The 13,007-nt window shown below is 27.6% G+C and overlaps 3 protein-coding genes across 3 annotated transcripts; 1 reads left to right on the top strand and 2 right to left on the bottom strand.

The window, feature by feature from the left end:
- Positions 1-14: 14 nt before the first annotated feature.
- On the bottom strand, positions 15-3,323 carry LOC122506124 (high mobility group protein 20A-like). Its single transcript, XM_043618122.1, has 7 exons — positions 2,774-3,323; positions 2,374-2,551; positions 2,174-2,288; positions 1,812-1,973; positions 1,638-1,716; positions 725-940; positions 15-472 (listed from the first exon to the last, which is right to left on the bottom strand). Exons 1-7 carry the CDS (start codon positions 2,862-2,864, stop codon positions 336-338), a joined length of 978 nt encoding a protein of 325 aa, XP_043474057.1. The 5' UTR covers positions 2,865-3,323; the 3' UTR covers positions 15-335.
- Positions 3,324-3,459: 136 nt separating this feature from the next.
- LOC122506126 (glutathione S-transferase-like) lies at positions 3,460-6,380 on the top strand. The gene is made up of 4 exons (XM_043618124.1): positions 3,460-3,611; positions 4,270-4,405; positions 4,791-4,958; positions 5,873-6,380. The coding sequence occupies exons 2-4, from the start codon at positions 4,273-4,275 to the stop codon at positions 6,178-6,180; spliced, it is 609 nt and encodes a 202-aa protein (XP_043474059.1). The 5' UTR covers positions 3,460-3,611; positions 4,270-4,272; the 3' UTR covers positions 6,181-6,380.
- LOC122506122 lies at positions 6,182-12,718 on the bottom strand. The gene is made up of 2 exons (XM_043618119.1): positions 12,481-12,718; positions 6,182-11,813 (listed from the first exon to the last, which is right to left on the bottom strand). Exon 2 carries the CDS (start codon positions 11,785-11,787, stop codon positions 8,182-8,184), a length of 3,606 nt encoding a protein of 1,201 aa, XP_043474054.1. The 5' UTR covers positions 11,788-11,813; positions 12,481-12,718; the 3' UTR covers positions 6,182-8,181.
- Between the last annotated feature and the right edge of the window lie 289 nt (positions 12,719-13,007).

Below are 13,007 nucleotides of genomic sequence, written 5' to 3'. Positions count from 1 at the left end.
TTAAAAAAAAATGTTTAATTTCATAATTACTTTTTTTCTTTTGATGAAAATGAATTATTTTGGTTTCTTTTGAAAAGAGAAATAAAAAATATTGATTATATTTGTGTCATTTTTCATAAAAGATTTCAATTTTCTCTCTCAACGATCGGGTTGAGAGGAGCGGCGGGGAAATTGATCATATTCTTTTCTTATCAGTTTGGTTTATTTAATACTGGGTAGCGAATTTTATTTATTTATTTTTTTTTTGAATTAAAAAAGTGCTACCCTCATTTACGATGCGAATGTCGTGAGCGATGATGTTTTACAGTTGGAGGCGCAACATTGGAGGGTGATTGTCATCCAATCAATTCAAGATGAGACACAGCATTGCGAACAGCATTTCGCAATGATGGATCAATACTGCATGACAATAATGACTCGAGTTTCTCCAAATAACTGTCAATATTTTGTAACGTTGCACCTTCGTGTGTTCCTACAAAAAAAAATTCATTCATTTATTTACTTTCAAGTTTATTTATAAAATTTGAATTTAATTCTTTTATTCAATATTTTTATTAAAATTTATTCAATATTTACTATTTATTCAATATTTGTACTTTAATATTTAATATTCAACAATTTTTCAATTAAAATTTTTAAGACTTTTTAATTTACACTAATAAAAATTTTAAATTCATTTTTTTTCGCTTATTTTCTTTTTTTGGAAAATGTTTTCTAATTTTACCTTGAAGGGGTATTGTGGCAAAGCATCCGGTTAATTGTGAACGAAGTGAATCCAAGTGTCTCTGTAAAGCTTGATTGGACGTGCGCTGCTGATTTGTTTCCGTTTCTAAACGATTAACGGCGGCGTGCAAACTGTCCACGTGCCTTTGGAGAACTGCATTTTGTCCCTCGTAATCGGCTGTCGCTTTTCTCAATTGTCTCAATTCTGCCTCACAAGCTGTCGAAAAATAAATATTTTTCAGTTCAAATTTTACAAATGAAAGTGAGTTTTCTAAAAAAAAATGGAGAAAAGAAAAATTTCTTTTTGTTTTATTTTTAGTATTCGGAATATTGTAAGTTAATCAAATTAATTAATTGAGCAATCAAATTACAGAATTTAATTGTCGTTAAATTAAATATTCGAAATAAAATAAATACATTGTTCAAATAAATAAATTTCTAAATATAAATAAAATTTCTAAATATAAGAATTGTTAAATGTTTATAAATTTTATTTAATAATTTTTCATTTTATTACAGGGTTCGAAGCAGTGAAAGTATTTAAAAATACGGACTTTATGGACCAACTGACAAAAATACAATCAGGCCGAAAAACAATAATTGAATTTCGGAGAAGAATTTTAATATTTCTAAAATAATTGAAATTTTGACGAGAATTTATAAAAATTTTTGAACATAATTGAATTTTTGCAAAAAATTTTATTACTTTTAAAAATAATTGAATTTCTGCAATCATTTGTAATTTCTCTAAAATTCTCCAAATTATATCGTACACTTTACAAACTTTTCATCCTTTTTGAATAAAATTACGTACTTTACGGAATTGAAACGAAGTTACTGACTTTTTCAGGATTTACGGACCTACTTCGAGCCCTGTATTATTATTTTTATTATAAATAATTTCTAAAATTCACCTTTATTGTGATCTAAGAATTCTTCGGTGAAAATAGGAATGTCAAATCCTGAGAAATCATCTTTTTCCGGTTGTGTATCCTTGAAACAAAAAACAGAAGTTTTTTTGTTAAATAAAAATATAATTGAGTCGTATAAATTCGAAAATTAAATTTTAGAAAAAATAATAATTTTACGTTTTGTTCAAGGGAAACTTCAGATCCGTTTCTCTCCTTTTTGTTGTCGGTTTGCTTTTCCAACTGTTTTTCGGTAAACAAACGATAAGCCTCCGTTTGTTTGTAGTCAATAATTTCCCTATTGTATCGTTCTTTGTCCTGTTCCGCAGCATCCAAGTATTGCTATTAAATAAACAAAAAGAAAAATTGTATAAATTTAAAAATTTTTTATTTCCTTTCTATTTATTTCATTCGGATAATTTCTATTTTATTTCAATTCAATATTGAATTCATTCAGATAATTTTTCTATTTTATTTCTTATTCGAAATATAAATAGAATTTAATTTATGAATTTTACTATTAAAAGAAAAAGAATAAAAACCTGTTTTTGATCAGTTTGCAAATTGCTCCATTCAGAAGCTAAAAGTTTCGTTATATCCGCAAAGGACATTGTTGGATTTTCCGCCCTCACTTTCTCTCTACGATCATTGAGAAATCTGAACAAAAAAAAAAATACGATTAGAAAAATAAATCCCAACTAAATTAATAAATTGAAATAGTGTTATTAATGAAAAAATTTACCTGAAATATCCTGTTAAGGGTTGTTTCGGTGCAGTTGCATCTCTCACTGGCTTTTTTCGTTTTTTACCCCTATTAGCAGGAACGGTTGGAGTTGTTCCTGAACTCGGTGTCGCTGCCTTTTTATTATTATTATCAGCAGCATCTTGTGTTTTTTCCTCTGTTATTAAAGGTGATTTAGCTAAAAATAGTTTATTTTATATAAAAAAACAATAAATAAATATACTATAATTATAAGTAAAACTAAATATTTAATTAAATTAAATAATATACAAAAAAATAACACTAAAAAATAAATAAATTTTTATTATAAAATAATAAAAAATAAGTAAACAAATTTAAAAAATTAATCACTTTCACATTATCTTGATAGTAAATAAGGTAAATACAATTGTTTACATACCGGGTTGCTCGTCTGTATTTCCATTAAAAGCTGGATGATCAATAACCCCATTACTTTCGGCAATATTATTTGTCGCTGGATTTTCACTCATTTTCCCCTACACTTTATATAATTAAACAGTAAATAAACTGTTTTTTAAAAACTACTTGTTCCTTTCTTTTTTTAGTAACAAAAGCGAGTTTCAAAATTTTGACACATACACTTGAATTCTTAATTATTTATTTAAAAAAAAGCGTTTTATTAACGCTCAAATATACATTTTACTCTATTTACTCAATTAGTAATAGTAATAATAATTTTATACTATTTTATCAATATTTTTAATATTTAATTTAATGACAGAAACCTAACATAGGTTATGTTTGGAGAAATGATTTTTGGAGTAAACAAAATTTTCAGTGTTTTCTTTCCCTCCCTAGTCAACTATTCATTAAAATTATTATTCTGAATACTTTAGGAAACAAATACTAATTCATTATTAGCAAAATATTCGATGTTTACGAAAAATTGGAATAAAATTTTTAGTGAAAATCACAAATATGTCTTGATCGAGTTCGACAGTTCTCGACTGCTCTGAAGTTGGCGTTCGATTGTTTCGATCGTTTCGATATATCGTTCAAGGCGTGTTTACAACGTACAATCCTAACCTAAAGGCAGTGAAACGAAATCCCCACCTAAAAGTTACGTAAATAATTTATTTGCGGCTTCTCTTCTTGCACTTTTGCAGCCATTGTTCATTGTTTTCCAGTTTTCCGAAAGTGAAGCACGTCTCGCGATTTCGTGAAAGTAAAAAAAAAGTTGTTAATTACGAGTGCTGAGCTTCTTGATATAAATTAAGGTAAGCATTAAATTTCTATCACGCACTTCTGTATTATTTATATTTTAATTATATTTCTATGTCTGTATTTTATAAATGCCGGCAATGTCACATGTTTTTGCCTAAAAAGATAAAGTATTATAATCTCCTTTAATAATTAAATAATTGCAGAATTATTAAAAAAAATGATTCACGTTTTGCAAGGTTAAATATAATTGAAGAATGATTGTCTACATTTTCTTCTATAAGTTTGACTATTTTTCTCTTTTTTTCAAGCTGAAAAATTAGAAACAAATTATTAGTCTAATTTGATAAAACCGGTAAAATACACGACGCGATAAGGGCGTTGGTTTTCCAGCTATTTTTAAAATACTTTACAATCAGCAGATAAATATTTACGCAATACAAAAATGTCAATATGTAATATTTACTCTTTATTTCTCGTCTCGAATTAAAAAAAAAACGTTTGTTCATTATTTATTGTCGTGTTTCGAAATTTTTACCTATAATTAAAATTTTTTTGTTTAAAGATAAGTTTTATGGTCCCGGCATTGGTAGGCATTTTTTTAAAATAATTTTTATTCAGTCATTTTATTTTTAGTACAAAAAAATTAGTCTTTGAAAATTGAAGTTTTTAATTACTTAGAAGCAGATTAAAATTTTTTTTTTCTTTTTTCAGAAAATGCCGAACTACAAATTAACCTACTTCCCAGTCAAGGCTTTGGGAGAGCCAATTCGATTTGTAATGAGCTATGCAAAAATTGAATTCGAAGATGATCGTTTCGATCGTGAAAATTGGCCAAAATTGAAAGATCGTAAGTATTTTTTTCGATCTTAAAATAAATTTTTGTATATAATTTATTAATTTAATTCAATCTTTTTCTAATTATATGAAATTGTAATTTTTTGTTAATTAATTTAAACTAATTTTTTTCCTAATTAAATGAAATTTAAATTTTTTGGTAATTAATTGCAACTAATTTTTTCCTAATTAAATGAAATTGTAATTTTTTGTTAATTAATTTAAACTAATTTTTTCCTAGTTAAATGAAATTGTAATTTTTTGTTAATTAAATTAAACAGTTAGTTTTTTATTAATAAATAAATTATAAAAAATTTATTGAAAAGAAATGTGAGGAACAAAATTATTAATTGTTTATCAATGGAAATAGAATTAAAAAAAAAAATTATTTCTTTTAGAAATGCCTTATGGTCAAGTCCCTGTTCTTGAAGTTGACGGTAAGCAAATGCATCAATCAAATGCAATTTGCCGTTATTTTGCTAAACAATGCGGACTTGCTGGAAAAAATGATATGGAAGCTTATGAAATCGATGCTGCTGTCGAAACTATTCATGATCTTCGTGCAAGTGAGTATTTACTCTTTTTGTATCATATACTATATTATTTCTTTTAAAATTTTCAAAATTTATTATCCAAATAAAAATATGCTTGAATTTTAGAATTTTAAATGTAAATTTTATGAAACTGAAATGAAACTATAATTTTTTATTTATTTTCCCGGTATGCAAGGGACATAGGAATTTTTATTTTTTCAAAATTTGTTTTGAAAAACGATTGCTATGAAGCATTAAACAAATCTGTTTTTATATAATAAATTCATTGTTGCTAAGAGCCTTTATTTTAATCGATTAGAATTAATCTTCAATATCTTGTAAAAAAGATAAGCGGAAATCTTATGCAACAGAATACAAATATAAGCAGAATAAAATTGAAATTAAAGAATCGAAAACTATTTAAATTTAATTTAAATTTGTATTTCAATTCAATTTAATTTTAACTTAATTTAAATTCAACAATCGGTTTGATTGTATTATTAGACTTTAAGTATTAGTTAAAAAATATTTACTTTACTTTAATTCGTTTCTGAATAATATTGAAATGAAAAATCCATAATCAAATATTCAACTTTCGGTTATTTTAAAAATACAAATTATTTTTGAAAATGAACAAAGGGGTGTAAAAGAATATTCTTCTATCAAAAATACGCAAATTATTTGAAAATCGGAAACAATGATCTTCGAGTGACCTTTTATTTATTTATTTCGTATCCACGATAACAAAAAAAGAACTTAAATATCCGAAACTGTTATCTACGTTCTATTGGCACGATCCTTTCAAAAAGAAAGAAAAGAAACCCAAGGAATTTGCTTTTATTCAATTTCGACTCCAACCCAATGCGAAAATGCGAGTATTTCTAAAAAAAACACTCTGACAAATGTTTTTATGAAGTACTTTCAAAATATCTTTTCGATCTTTTTAGAAATAGCCGCTTACAGCTATGAATCCCATGAGGAGGCAAAAGAACAAAAATTGAAGACCATGAAGGAAACAGTTCCGTACATATTGAAACGAATGGAGGAACAAGTTAAGAAGAATGGCGGTCACTTCGTTGGTGGATCACTTTCAATGGCTGACTTAACATTTGTTGCACTTTTAGATTATTTGAACTACATGGCTAAGTATGACATCATCGAGGACTATGAGAATTTAAAGAAATTAAAGGAGACGGTCCTCGCTGTTCCTCAAATTAAAGAATGGGTTGCGAAACGTCCCAAGACTGATTTATAAATTTTTATAACATATTTTAACATATTCTAACATATACTTTGGAAAATGAAGTCTCGTACTGTTTATTAATTGATAAATTAAATTTTTTTAAGGTATTATTACTTTAAAATTTAATTTATTCAATGAATAAGAGATTATCGAATGTTAACACTGCATATGATGTCTTGTATTTTGCATTTTAATAAATATCAATTTTAGTAGCTGTTTCGAGTTTTATTATTATCCTATCAGTATGTTGTTGTTTAAATTGTTGTCTTTTAATCTTTTTTTAGGCGTATAATATCTTAATTTTAATCCGATTTATTTTATACTTCCAAAGATATTTTTAGCAAATTTTAATATCATTTTCGATATTTATTTTTTATTTTCTATTGGGATTATTCTATTGAGTGTGAAAATAATTCTAAATATTTTTTTTACAGATTCACGGCTGGAAGTATTTGATTCAAAATTGTCGAGGAATAGAAATATGATAAGGTAAAGAAATCTTAAATTAACATCAATTAAAAATTTTAAAGAAGCAGTGTGCTATTTGTGGTAACCTTGTAAAGGAGCAACACTGACATTATAAAGTCTTATCTTGTATAATATAACAAGTATGTCTTTGTGCTTATTAATATTGTTCCGTGGATTTTTAACAAAATGCAACATTTGTTGCATAAGTACAAAGTTGCTAGGAAAACAAAAAGAATATTTTTGGATTTGAAAATATTATTTTCTGTCGACTGGGGCCAGGTAACATTAATTTTGAACCCTCATCGCCGACGATCCCGGTCGCGTGAGGTAAAGAATCTTTTTATCTCATTTTAAATTAAATACAAGAAAAGAATCTGTTTCAATTAATTTAATTTCATTAAATCGAAGAAAGTAGGAAAAATAAATGTACTTAGACGTACTTACTTTTAAAAAGTAAGTTTTTTATTTGCAACAATTGAAATTAAAAGTTAAAATATTAATAGTTAAATATTAAAATATTATTTAGAAAAGCTAATACAAACAGAACTAAGCTGCTTAAAGAGAGAAAAAACAAAATAAAACAGAAAATAAAATTAAAAAATATGTTAGCTAATAGTGACGTGATCAGTTGTGCTCTCGTAGACTGACAACAAAGTTTTTTACGCATTCTGCAAATTTAGATTGTGACGCTACAAATAAGTTCATATTTGGACGAAAAGAATTATACATTCGGTTTATATGATAGCACGCAAAAAAGATAGGAGAATTTTTTATTCAAATTAAGTCATTTTGGTCAATATAAAATGGTGAAACATCTCTGGATGATATACAAGGGGTCCTGAATTTAATTAAGTCTAGTAGTTTTCTACAGTCAATGTGATAGTTGATGATTTTAAATACAAAAATAGTTGCATTGATTATGCGTCGTTCTCCTAAAGTCAAAAAATCAAAACGTTCACACAGTGCAATATAATCACACCCTCGTGGGGGGGGGTAAAGACCATCCTCCTTAAAAGCTAGGAATTTTAAGAAACGTTTTTGGATTTTATCAATAGACTTGGCACTCTTTATAGTATGGGGATTCCATATTAACGAAGCATATTCTGCCGGAGAGCGTACCAGGGCGTTAAACAATAAGGTAAAAGTTGACACGTTACTAAAGTTTCTACTGGATCTGATGAGAAAACCCAGCATTCGAGAAGCAGTAGAGACTAAGGATGTTATATGTTTGTCAAAAGTTAAGTCATAGCAAAAAGTTACGCCAAGGTCATGTGTGGATGTTACTCGAGAAAGAAAAGTGTTGTTTATTTGGTAAGGAAAAAGGAAGGAAAAATTAGATTTGTGAAAAGTTAAAATTTGACATTTAGAAATATTTAGGGGTAATTTGTTTTTAATACACCAAGAGTGGATAGTTCGAAGGTCAGATTGGAGGTTGGTAGTTACTATATTAATAGTAAAAATATTTAAAGTGAAAATTAAAATATCAAAAAATAAAAAGAATAATTAAAATGATTTTAATTCAAACTTATTCAAGATTGAAATTTTTTACAATTTCGTCTCTGCTATTTGAGTCATAATATCTTTGTATCGATTATAATTTTCACAATATTTCAGTTTATAAACTAAAGTAACTTTAAAGTAATTACCTATTTTTTTAATAGGTCCCGTTCCCAATTTCTCTATAAAAAATTCACTACCAGGCGGAAGTATTACTTTCTTCTCTCTAAAAGACACTGTATGTTTCACTTCAACATCAATTTTTGCTCTAAGATAAGGACCATAAAATTTCATTTCAAACAAGATATTTTTAAATCCATTTTCCGGATGTACACCAAATCTAACAGCAGATTCTTCATTTGTCGACGCCAAAGTAAATTTCTGCAAAATAATGGATTTTCCCCAATAAATATCTTGTAAATCCTTCATATATTCTCTTTGAAATATATCTATCGGTATAGAGTCAAAGTAGAATAACTTCAAATCAAATTCCTCCTCTAAATCATGTGCCTGTCTTATTGACAATTTGTATAAAGCATTTTTCATTAGTTTCGCTTCACGAGTATCTGCATTTATTCTCCTGTAACCAGTTGTGGCAAAATTGCGTACAGCATAATAATCTTCGAACATTATCGTATAATCCGCTTGTTGATCATTGTAGTCTTTGATAATATTTTCCAAAGTTCTCTCATCCTCGATTTTGTATCGTTCTCTGTAGGTGTAAATAGAATTGATTCTCATTTCTCCTTTCGTATTTGTTATAATTCCATTCTCTAGACGCGTTTCATACAATAATTTATTCAACAAACCCGATTTATCCACTATATTATTTTTACTCCAATACGAATTTCTAAATTGTTTATCATTCATCCAGTTTTTGAAGAAAAATCTCATTGTACTGTCGTTTGAAAATGTGTATTTTTTCAATATCTCATGTATTTGGTATTCAAGTACTAAATTTTCATCTTTTTGGTGTTTTAATAAATCTCTAATTATCATTCGATCATGATCTGTTTTATCAATATAACACCAATGTCTTGAGCAGAGACTAGAGTCTTTCGTTTTTTGTAAATAGGCATTAACGTTACACTTATCATCATTATGATTGTGATACGAAATTCCGTGGAAAGAAATTTTAGTTATATTTCTCCGAAGTTGGTTATCAAGTTCATAAACTAAATCTTGTGATTTATTTCCAGTTCGTAGAATTTCTTGATTCGTTTTAAGAGTTATTTGTTGAAAATTTGACAAATTTTGAATGGATACGATGAATAGTACATCGTTTTCGCTTTCAAGCATCTCGTTATTTAGTTTGATGTATTCTTTTTCCTTTTTCGACGAATTCGTCAATTCTGAGTCATAAATTGGGGTTATAAGTATTTTGTTCTTAAATTCGTACTCAGTTCTTAATTGTGCTATTATTGGGGTTTTATTATCATTCTTGTTGATTCCAATAAATTTATAACCATAACCGCTAAGTCCGTTCCAACTGTTGACAAACAGGGAATGATTTAATTTCCTATCCTTAATTTCACCAATTTTTAAAGGATATTTAACGTTCATAATTTTCATCTTAATCAACATGTTCTTCACCTTCATGTAGAATCGATTACTTTTCCATTCTAAATGGAGAATTACGTTTTCCATAAATTTTATTTCATCCTGTGTAGTACCCAATGTTTCCATTTCGGGTTCTTCAATCTGTAGTGAAAATTTTTGGTAAACTGTCTTTAATGTTGTTTTCTTCAAAGAAGGTATTAAAATACCATTTGCTCTTTCAATCTCATCAATTATGTATTCGTCTATTATGTTATTGATAAATATTGTCTTGATATCCGAACCCAAGGAGAGTAAGAGACTTTTCGTTTTTCTGTCTATTAAATTTAAAGATACATCTTCTTGAAATTTATTGAGAAATCTTATATTTTCCCGTTCACAAAAATAGTCCTCAATTTCATGATAATCTTCGGTGTAGTTTGTTAAACAGGGATAGTGTGGTAGCAAAGATAGTCCAAATTCTCTCCACCATTCGTGATGATTAAAATTATTTTGCGAATAATTAAGATAAGATTTAAATCGATCTTTTTTGTATTTCATTAATTCTTCACTAAGTTGTTGTGTAGTTTCGTTTGCGAATTTTAGAATAATACGTTTAGCGGAACGTTTATAATCATCTAAGGATGGACCAATTATTTTTTGAAAATTTACTGGATCATCGGACTCTTTGATGAGTGTTACACTGTAGTCTAGACGAAGTAGAGCATAATAGTCTAATGTTTGGTTATTAGTGTTGAAAAATTCGAGTAAATCGTACGATAAATATTCGGAATTATTTAAAGTACTGTCACTAACTTTATTACTGGTGAGAACTAATTTTATTATAATACCCCGAAGTTCTATTAACGAATCATTAAATATATTTGTTGTCATTTCTAAATCGTATTTTTCGTATATCTCACCAAAATCATGAACTTGATCCGCAAACCATTCGTTTATGTTTGGTAGAACATCACCACTTCTGCATTCAAAATAATCGGCATTATCGATATAAACTGGAATTCTTGTTTCACGATAATGTTTGTTTAAAAATTGGCACTTTAATTCTAAAATTAATTTTGCAAATTTTGCACGACTGTGGAAATTAGTAAACATTTTGTGAAGTTGATGTGTGTAATCGTTTTTGAGTTGATTATCAATTTTGGTGAAAGCATTCTCGATGTAGGTGAAAAAATAATCGTAAGCTGCTTCCCAATGGTGTGGATTAAAAATTACTTTTTCTATTGTTTCATTTTTTGTTTCTTGCTCCTTTGAAACGTAGTGAAACAGTGCTGGAAGAGCAAAGATTTTTATCACTATAGGATCTATAATTTTGTGATGAAGTAAATTTTCAACAATATATCCTATTACTCGGTATTCTTGAAAAATATCATTGTCATTGTTACTTGAGGTAAGATTTTCGAAATTCGAATAGTAGGTTTCGTTTAATCTTCCAAGTCGAAGGTACATTGAGCCAGCTTGAGCGAAAATATAATCAAGAGACAATAAATTGAGATTAGTCATCATTGGTTTTGGAAACAGTGGCATTAGTAAGTCGTTGAATATTCTGCTAATGGACAATTTTGAAAGAGTCGAACTATTACCGTATTCATTTTCGAATTCTGCTTTTCTAAGATTTTCTTTTACTCTTTCTAAAATATAATAAAATTGCAAATTCTCCTCCTGGCGAATAGTATCGGCTAAAAAACCGTAAATATTTCCATATTTGGCAAACACTAGGGAACTGATGATGTAGTCAAACATTGTGTTCACAAATACTTGATCAACTTGTTCGTTATTGTACTCTCCGTACAGATCACTGCCATGTAGCAAATTTCGAATTAGATCCAACATCATAGTTTGACTACCCTGATGATCTTCCAAGTACTCATAAAGTCCATTAACAATTGGAATAGGTTTGTGTTGATCATTTTCTAATAAATAATTATTAATGAATAGGAAATCACTTAGTAAGTTCAGATAAGTGATGACTGGTATAAGTTGTACTGTTGATAAAGGATATATAAAATCTAACGTATCCATTGTTGGTGGACTGGTATTGATTATTGGTAAAAGTTGTACAGTTGATAAAGGATTTGTCAAATCTAACGTATCCATTGTTGGAGAATGTTTAGTTAGATAATCTGAAAGTAGGATATGTTGAAGTTTTTGATTGAAATAGATGATTGTTTGGTTTTTAATAACGTAAAGAGTTTAGGAACAGAAAGACGTTACAATGGGAAGGATTTTCAAAGAAATGTTTTAAATTGTCAAAAGTAATAATTCAGTTAATTTGAGAACAGACACTAATTCACATAACTCGTCACGAAGGATTACCACAAACAATACGAACCCTTAAACAATAACCTTTGTAAATGAGAATTAACTTCGAGAACCCAGGTTTTTTTCTCCTTTCATCGCATGGAAGACTATAGATAAAAGTATGAAACTTAAAACGTTACTCAGGCGGTGACGGAAATCTTTCTTTCTCACACCATTTGGAATATTAAATAAGAACTTCTTCGTTTAACATTGTATTTCTCTATCTTGACAATTCAAAATGACATAAGACTATCTTTGTCTAAAAATCTTACTCTTCCTCACTAATTACTGCTAATCCTTTACCAAATTTGCATATCTACTCTTTTTATATAAGGATTGATTTTAGTCCTCCCAAAATATTATTTATGATAGTAAATAATTAGTTCACTTGAATGAACTATTTAGGTAAAATTTTAGAGAAATGAATAGATTTCTCTAGTTGAATTAATGATGTTTTGATCAAAATTAGGAAAAAAATTAGACAATTACCTGGTGTTTCCTGTAAACGGCAGCAACTTGTCAGTTAGTAAAATTCAAAAGTATTTAAATAAATTTTTAATGTCTCTCAGTTGTCACTGCACTTGGTTGTTATAACACGTGTATGTTGTTTTATTGCAAAACATTTTATATTTTTTCAAAGCTGGAATTTTTAATTGTATTTGAACGATTGCACTTGCATTTTAAATTAAAAAATGGGGAACTCATAATAAACAATAGATCATATAAATAAGTTCGTAATCTTCACCTGCAACGTTAAAGTTAAAAAATATTTTTTTCTGTAAATTTTTATTGTCAGTAATAATAAAAAATGTTTTGAGACACGACTTACATTCTGTGATAAAGAAATAGAAAAAAAAGAAAAATAATATTATATTCATGTTAGATACGTTAAATAAGAAAAGTTTTAAGATAAGAAATATAACTTTTTAGAACAGATCTCTATTTATCTGTAGTAGCTACTGTTAGATAAAAATTGAAGACAAAATTTGCCTTATTTTTTTGTTTTAAATTAATTT

Source organism: Leptopilina heterotoma, unplaced genomic scaffold (genome assembly GCF_015476425.1).
Source record: "Leptopilina heterotoma isolate Lh14 unplaced genomic scaffold, ASM1547642v1 Lhet_397, whole genome shotgun sequence".
Classification (NCBI taxonomy): domain Eukaryota; kingdom Metazoa; phylum Arthropoda; class Insecta; order Hymenoptera; family Figitidae; genus Leptopilina; species Leptopilina heterotoma.
Note: the sequence above shows the minus strand (reverse complement) of the source record. Positions and strands in the feature narration are given on the sequence as shown.

Excerpts from the sequence above, each read along its gene's own strand:
- LOC122506124 (XM_043618122.1), bottom strand. The coding sequence starts at position 2,864 with ATGAGTGAAAATCCAGCGACAAATAATATTGCCGAAAGTAATGGGGTT. Across the intron at positions 2,552-2,773 it reads AAATACAGACGAGCAACCCG|CTAAATCACCTTTAATAACA; the intron begins GTATGTAAACAA and ends AACTATTTTTAG. Across the intron at positions 2,289-2,373 it reads CCCTTAACAGGATATTTCAG|ATTTCTCAATGATCGTAGAG; the intron begins GTAAATTTTTTC and ends TTTTTTGTTCAG.
- LOC122506126 (XM_043618124.1), top strand. The coding sequence starts at position 4,273 with ATGCCGAACTACAAATTAACCTACTTCCCAGTCAAGGCTTTGGGAGAG. Across the intron at positions 4,406-4,790 it reads TTGGCCAAAATTGAAAGATC|AAATGCCTTATGGTCAAGTC; the intron begins GTAAGTATTTTT and ends TATTTCTTTTAG. Across the intron at positions 4,959-5,872 it reads TATTCATGATCTTCGTGCAA|AAATAGCCGCTTACAGCTAT; the intron begins GTGAGTATTTAC and ends CGATCTTTTTAG.
- LOC122506122 (XM_043618119.1), bottom strand. The coding sequence starts at position 11,787 with ATGGATACGTTAGATTTGACAAATCCTTTATCAACTGTACAACTTTTA.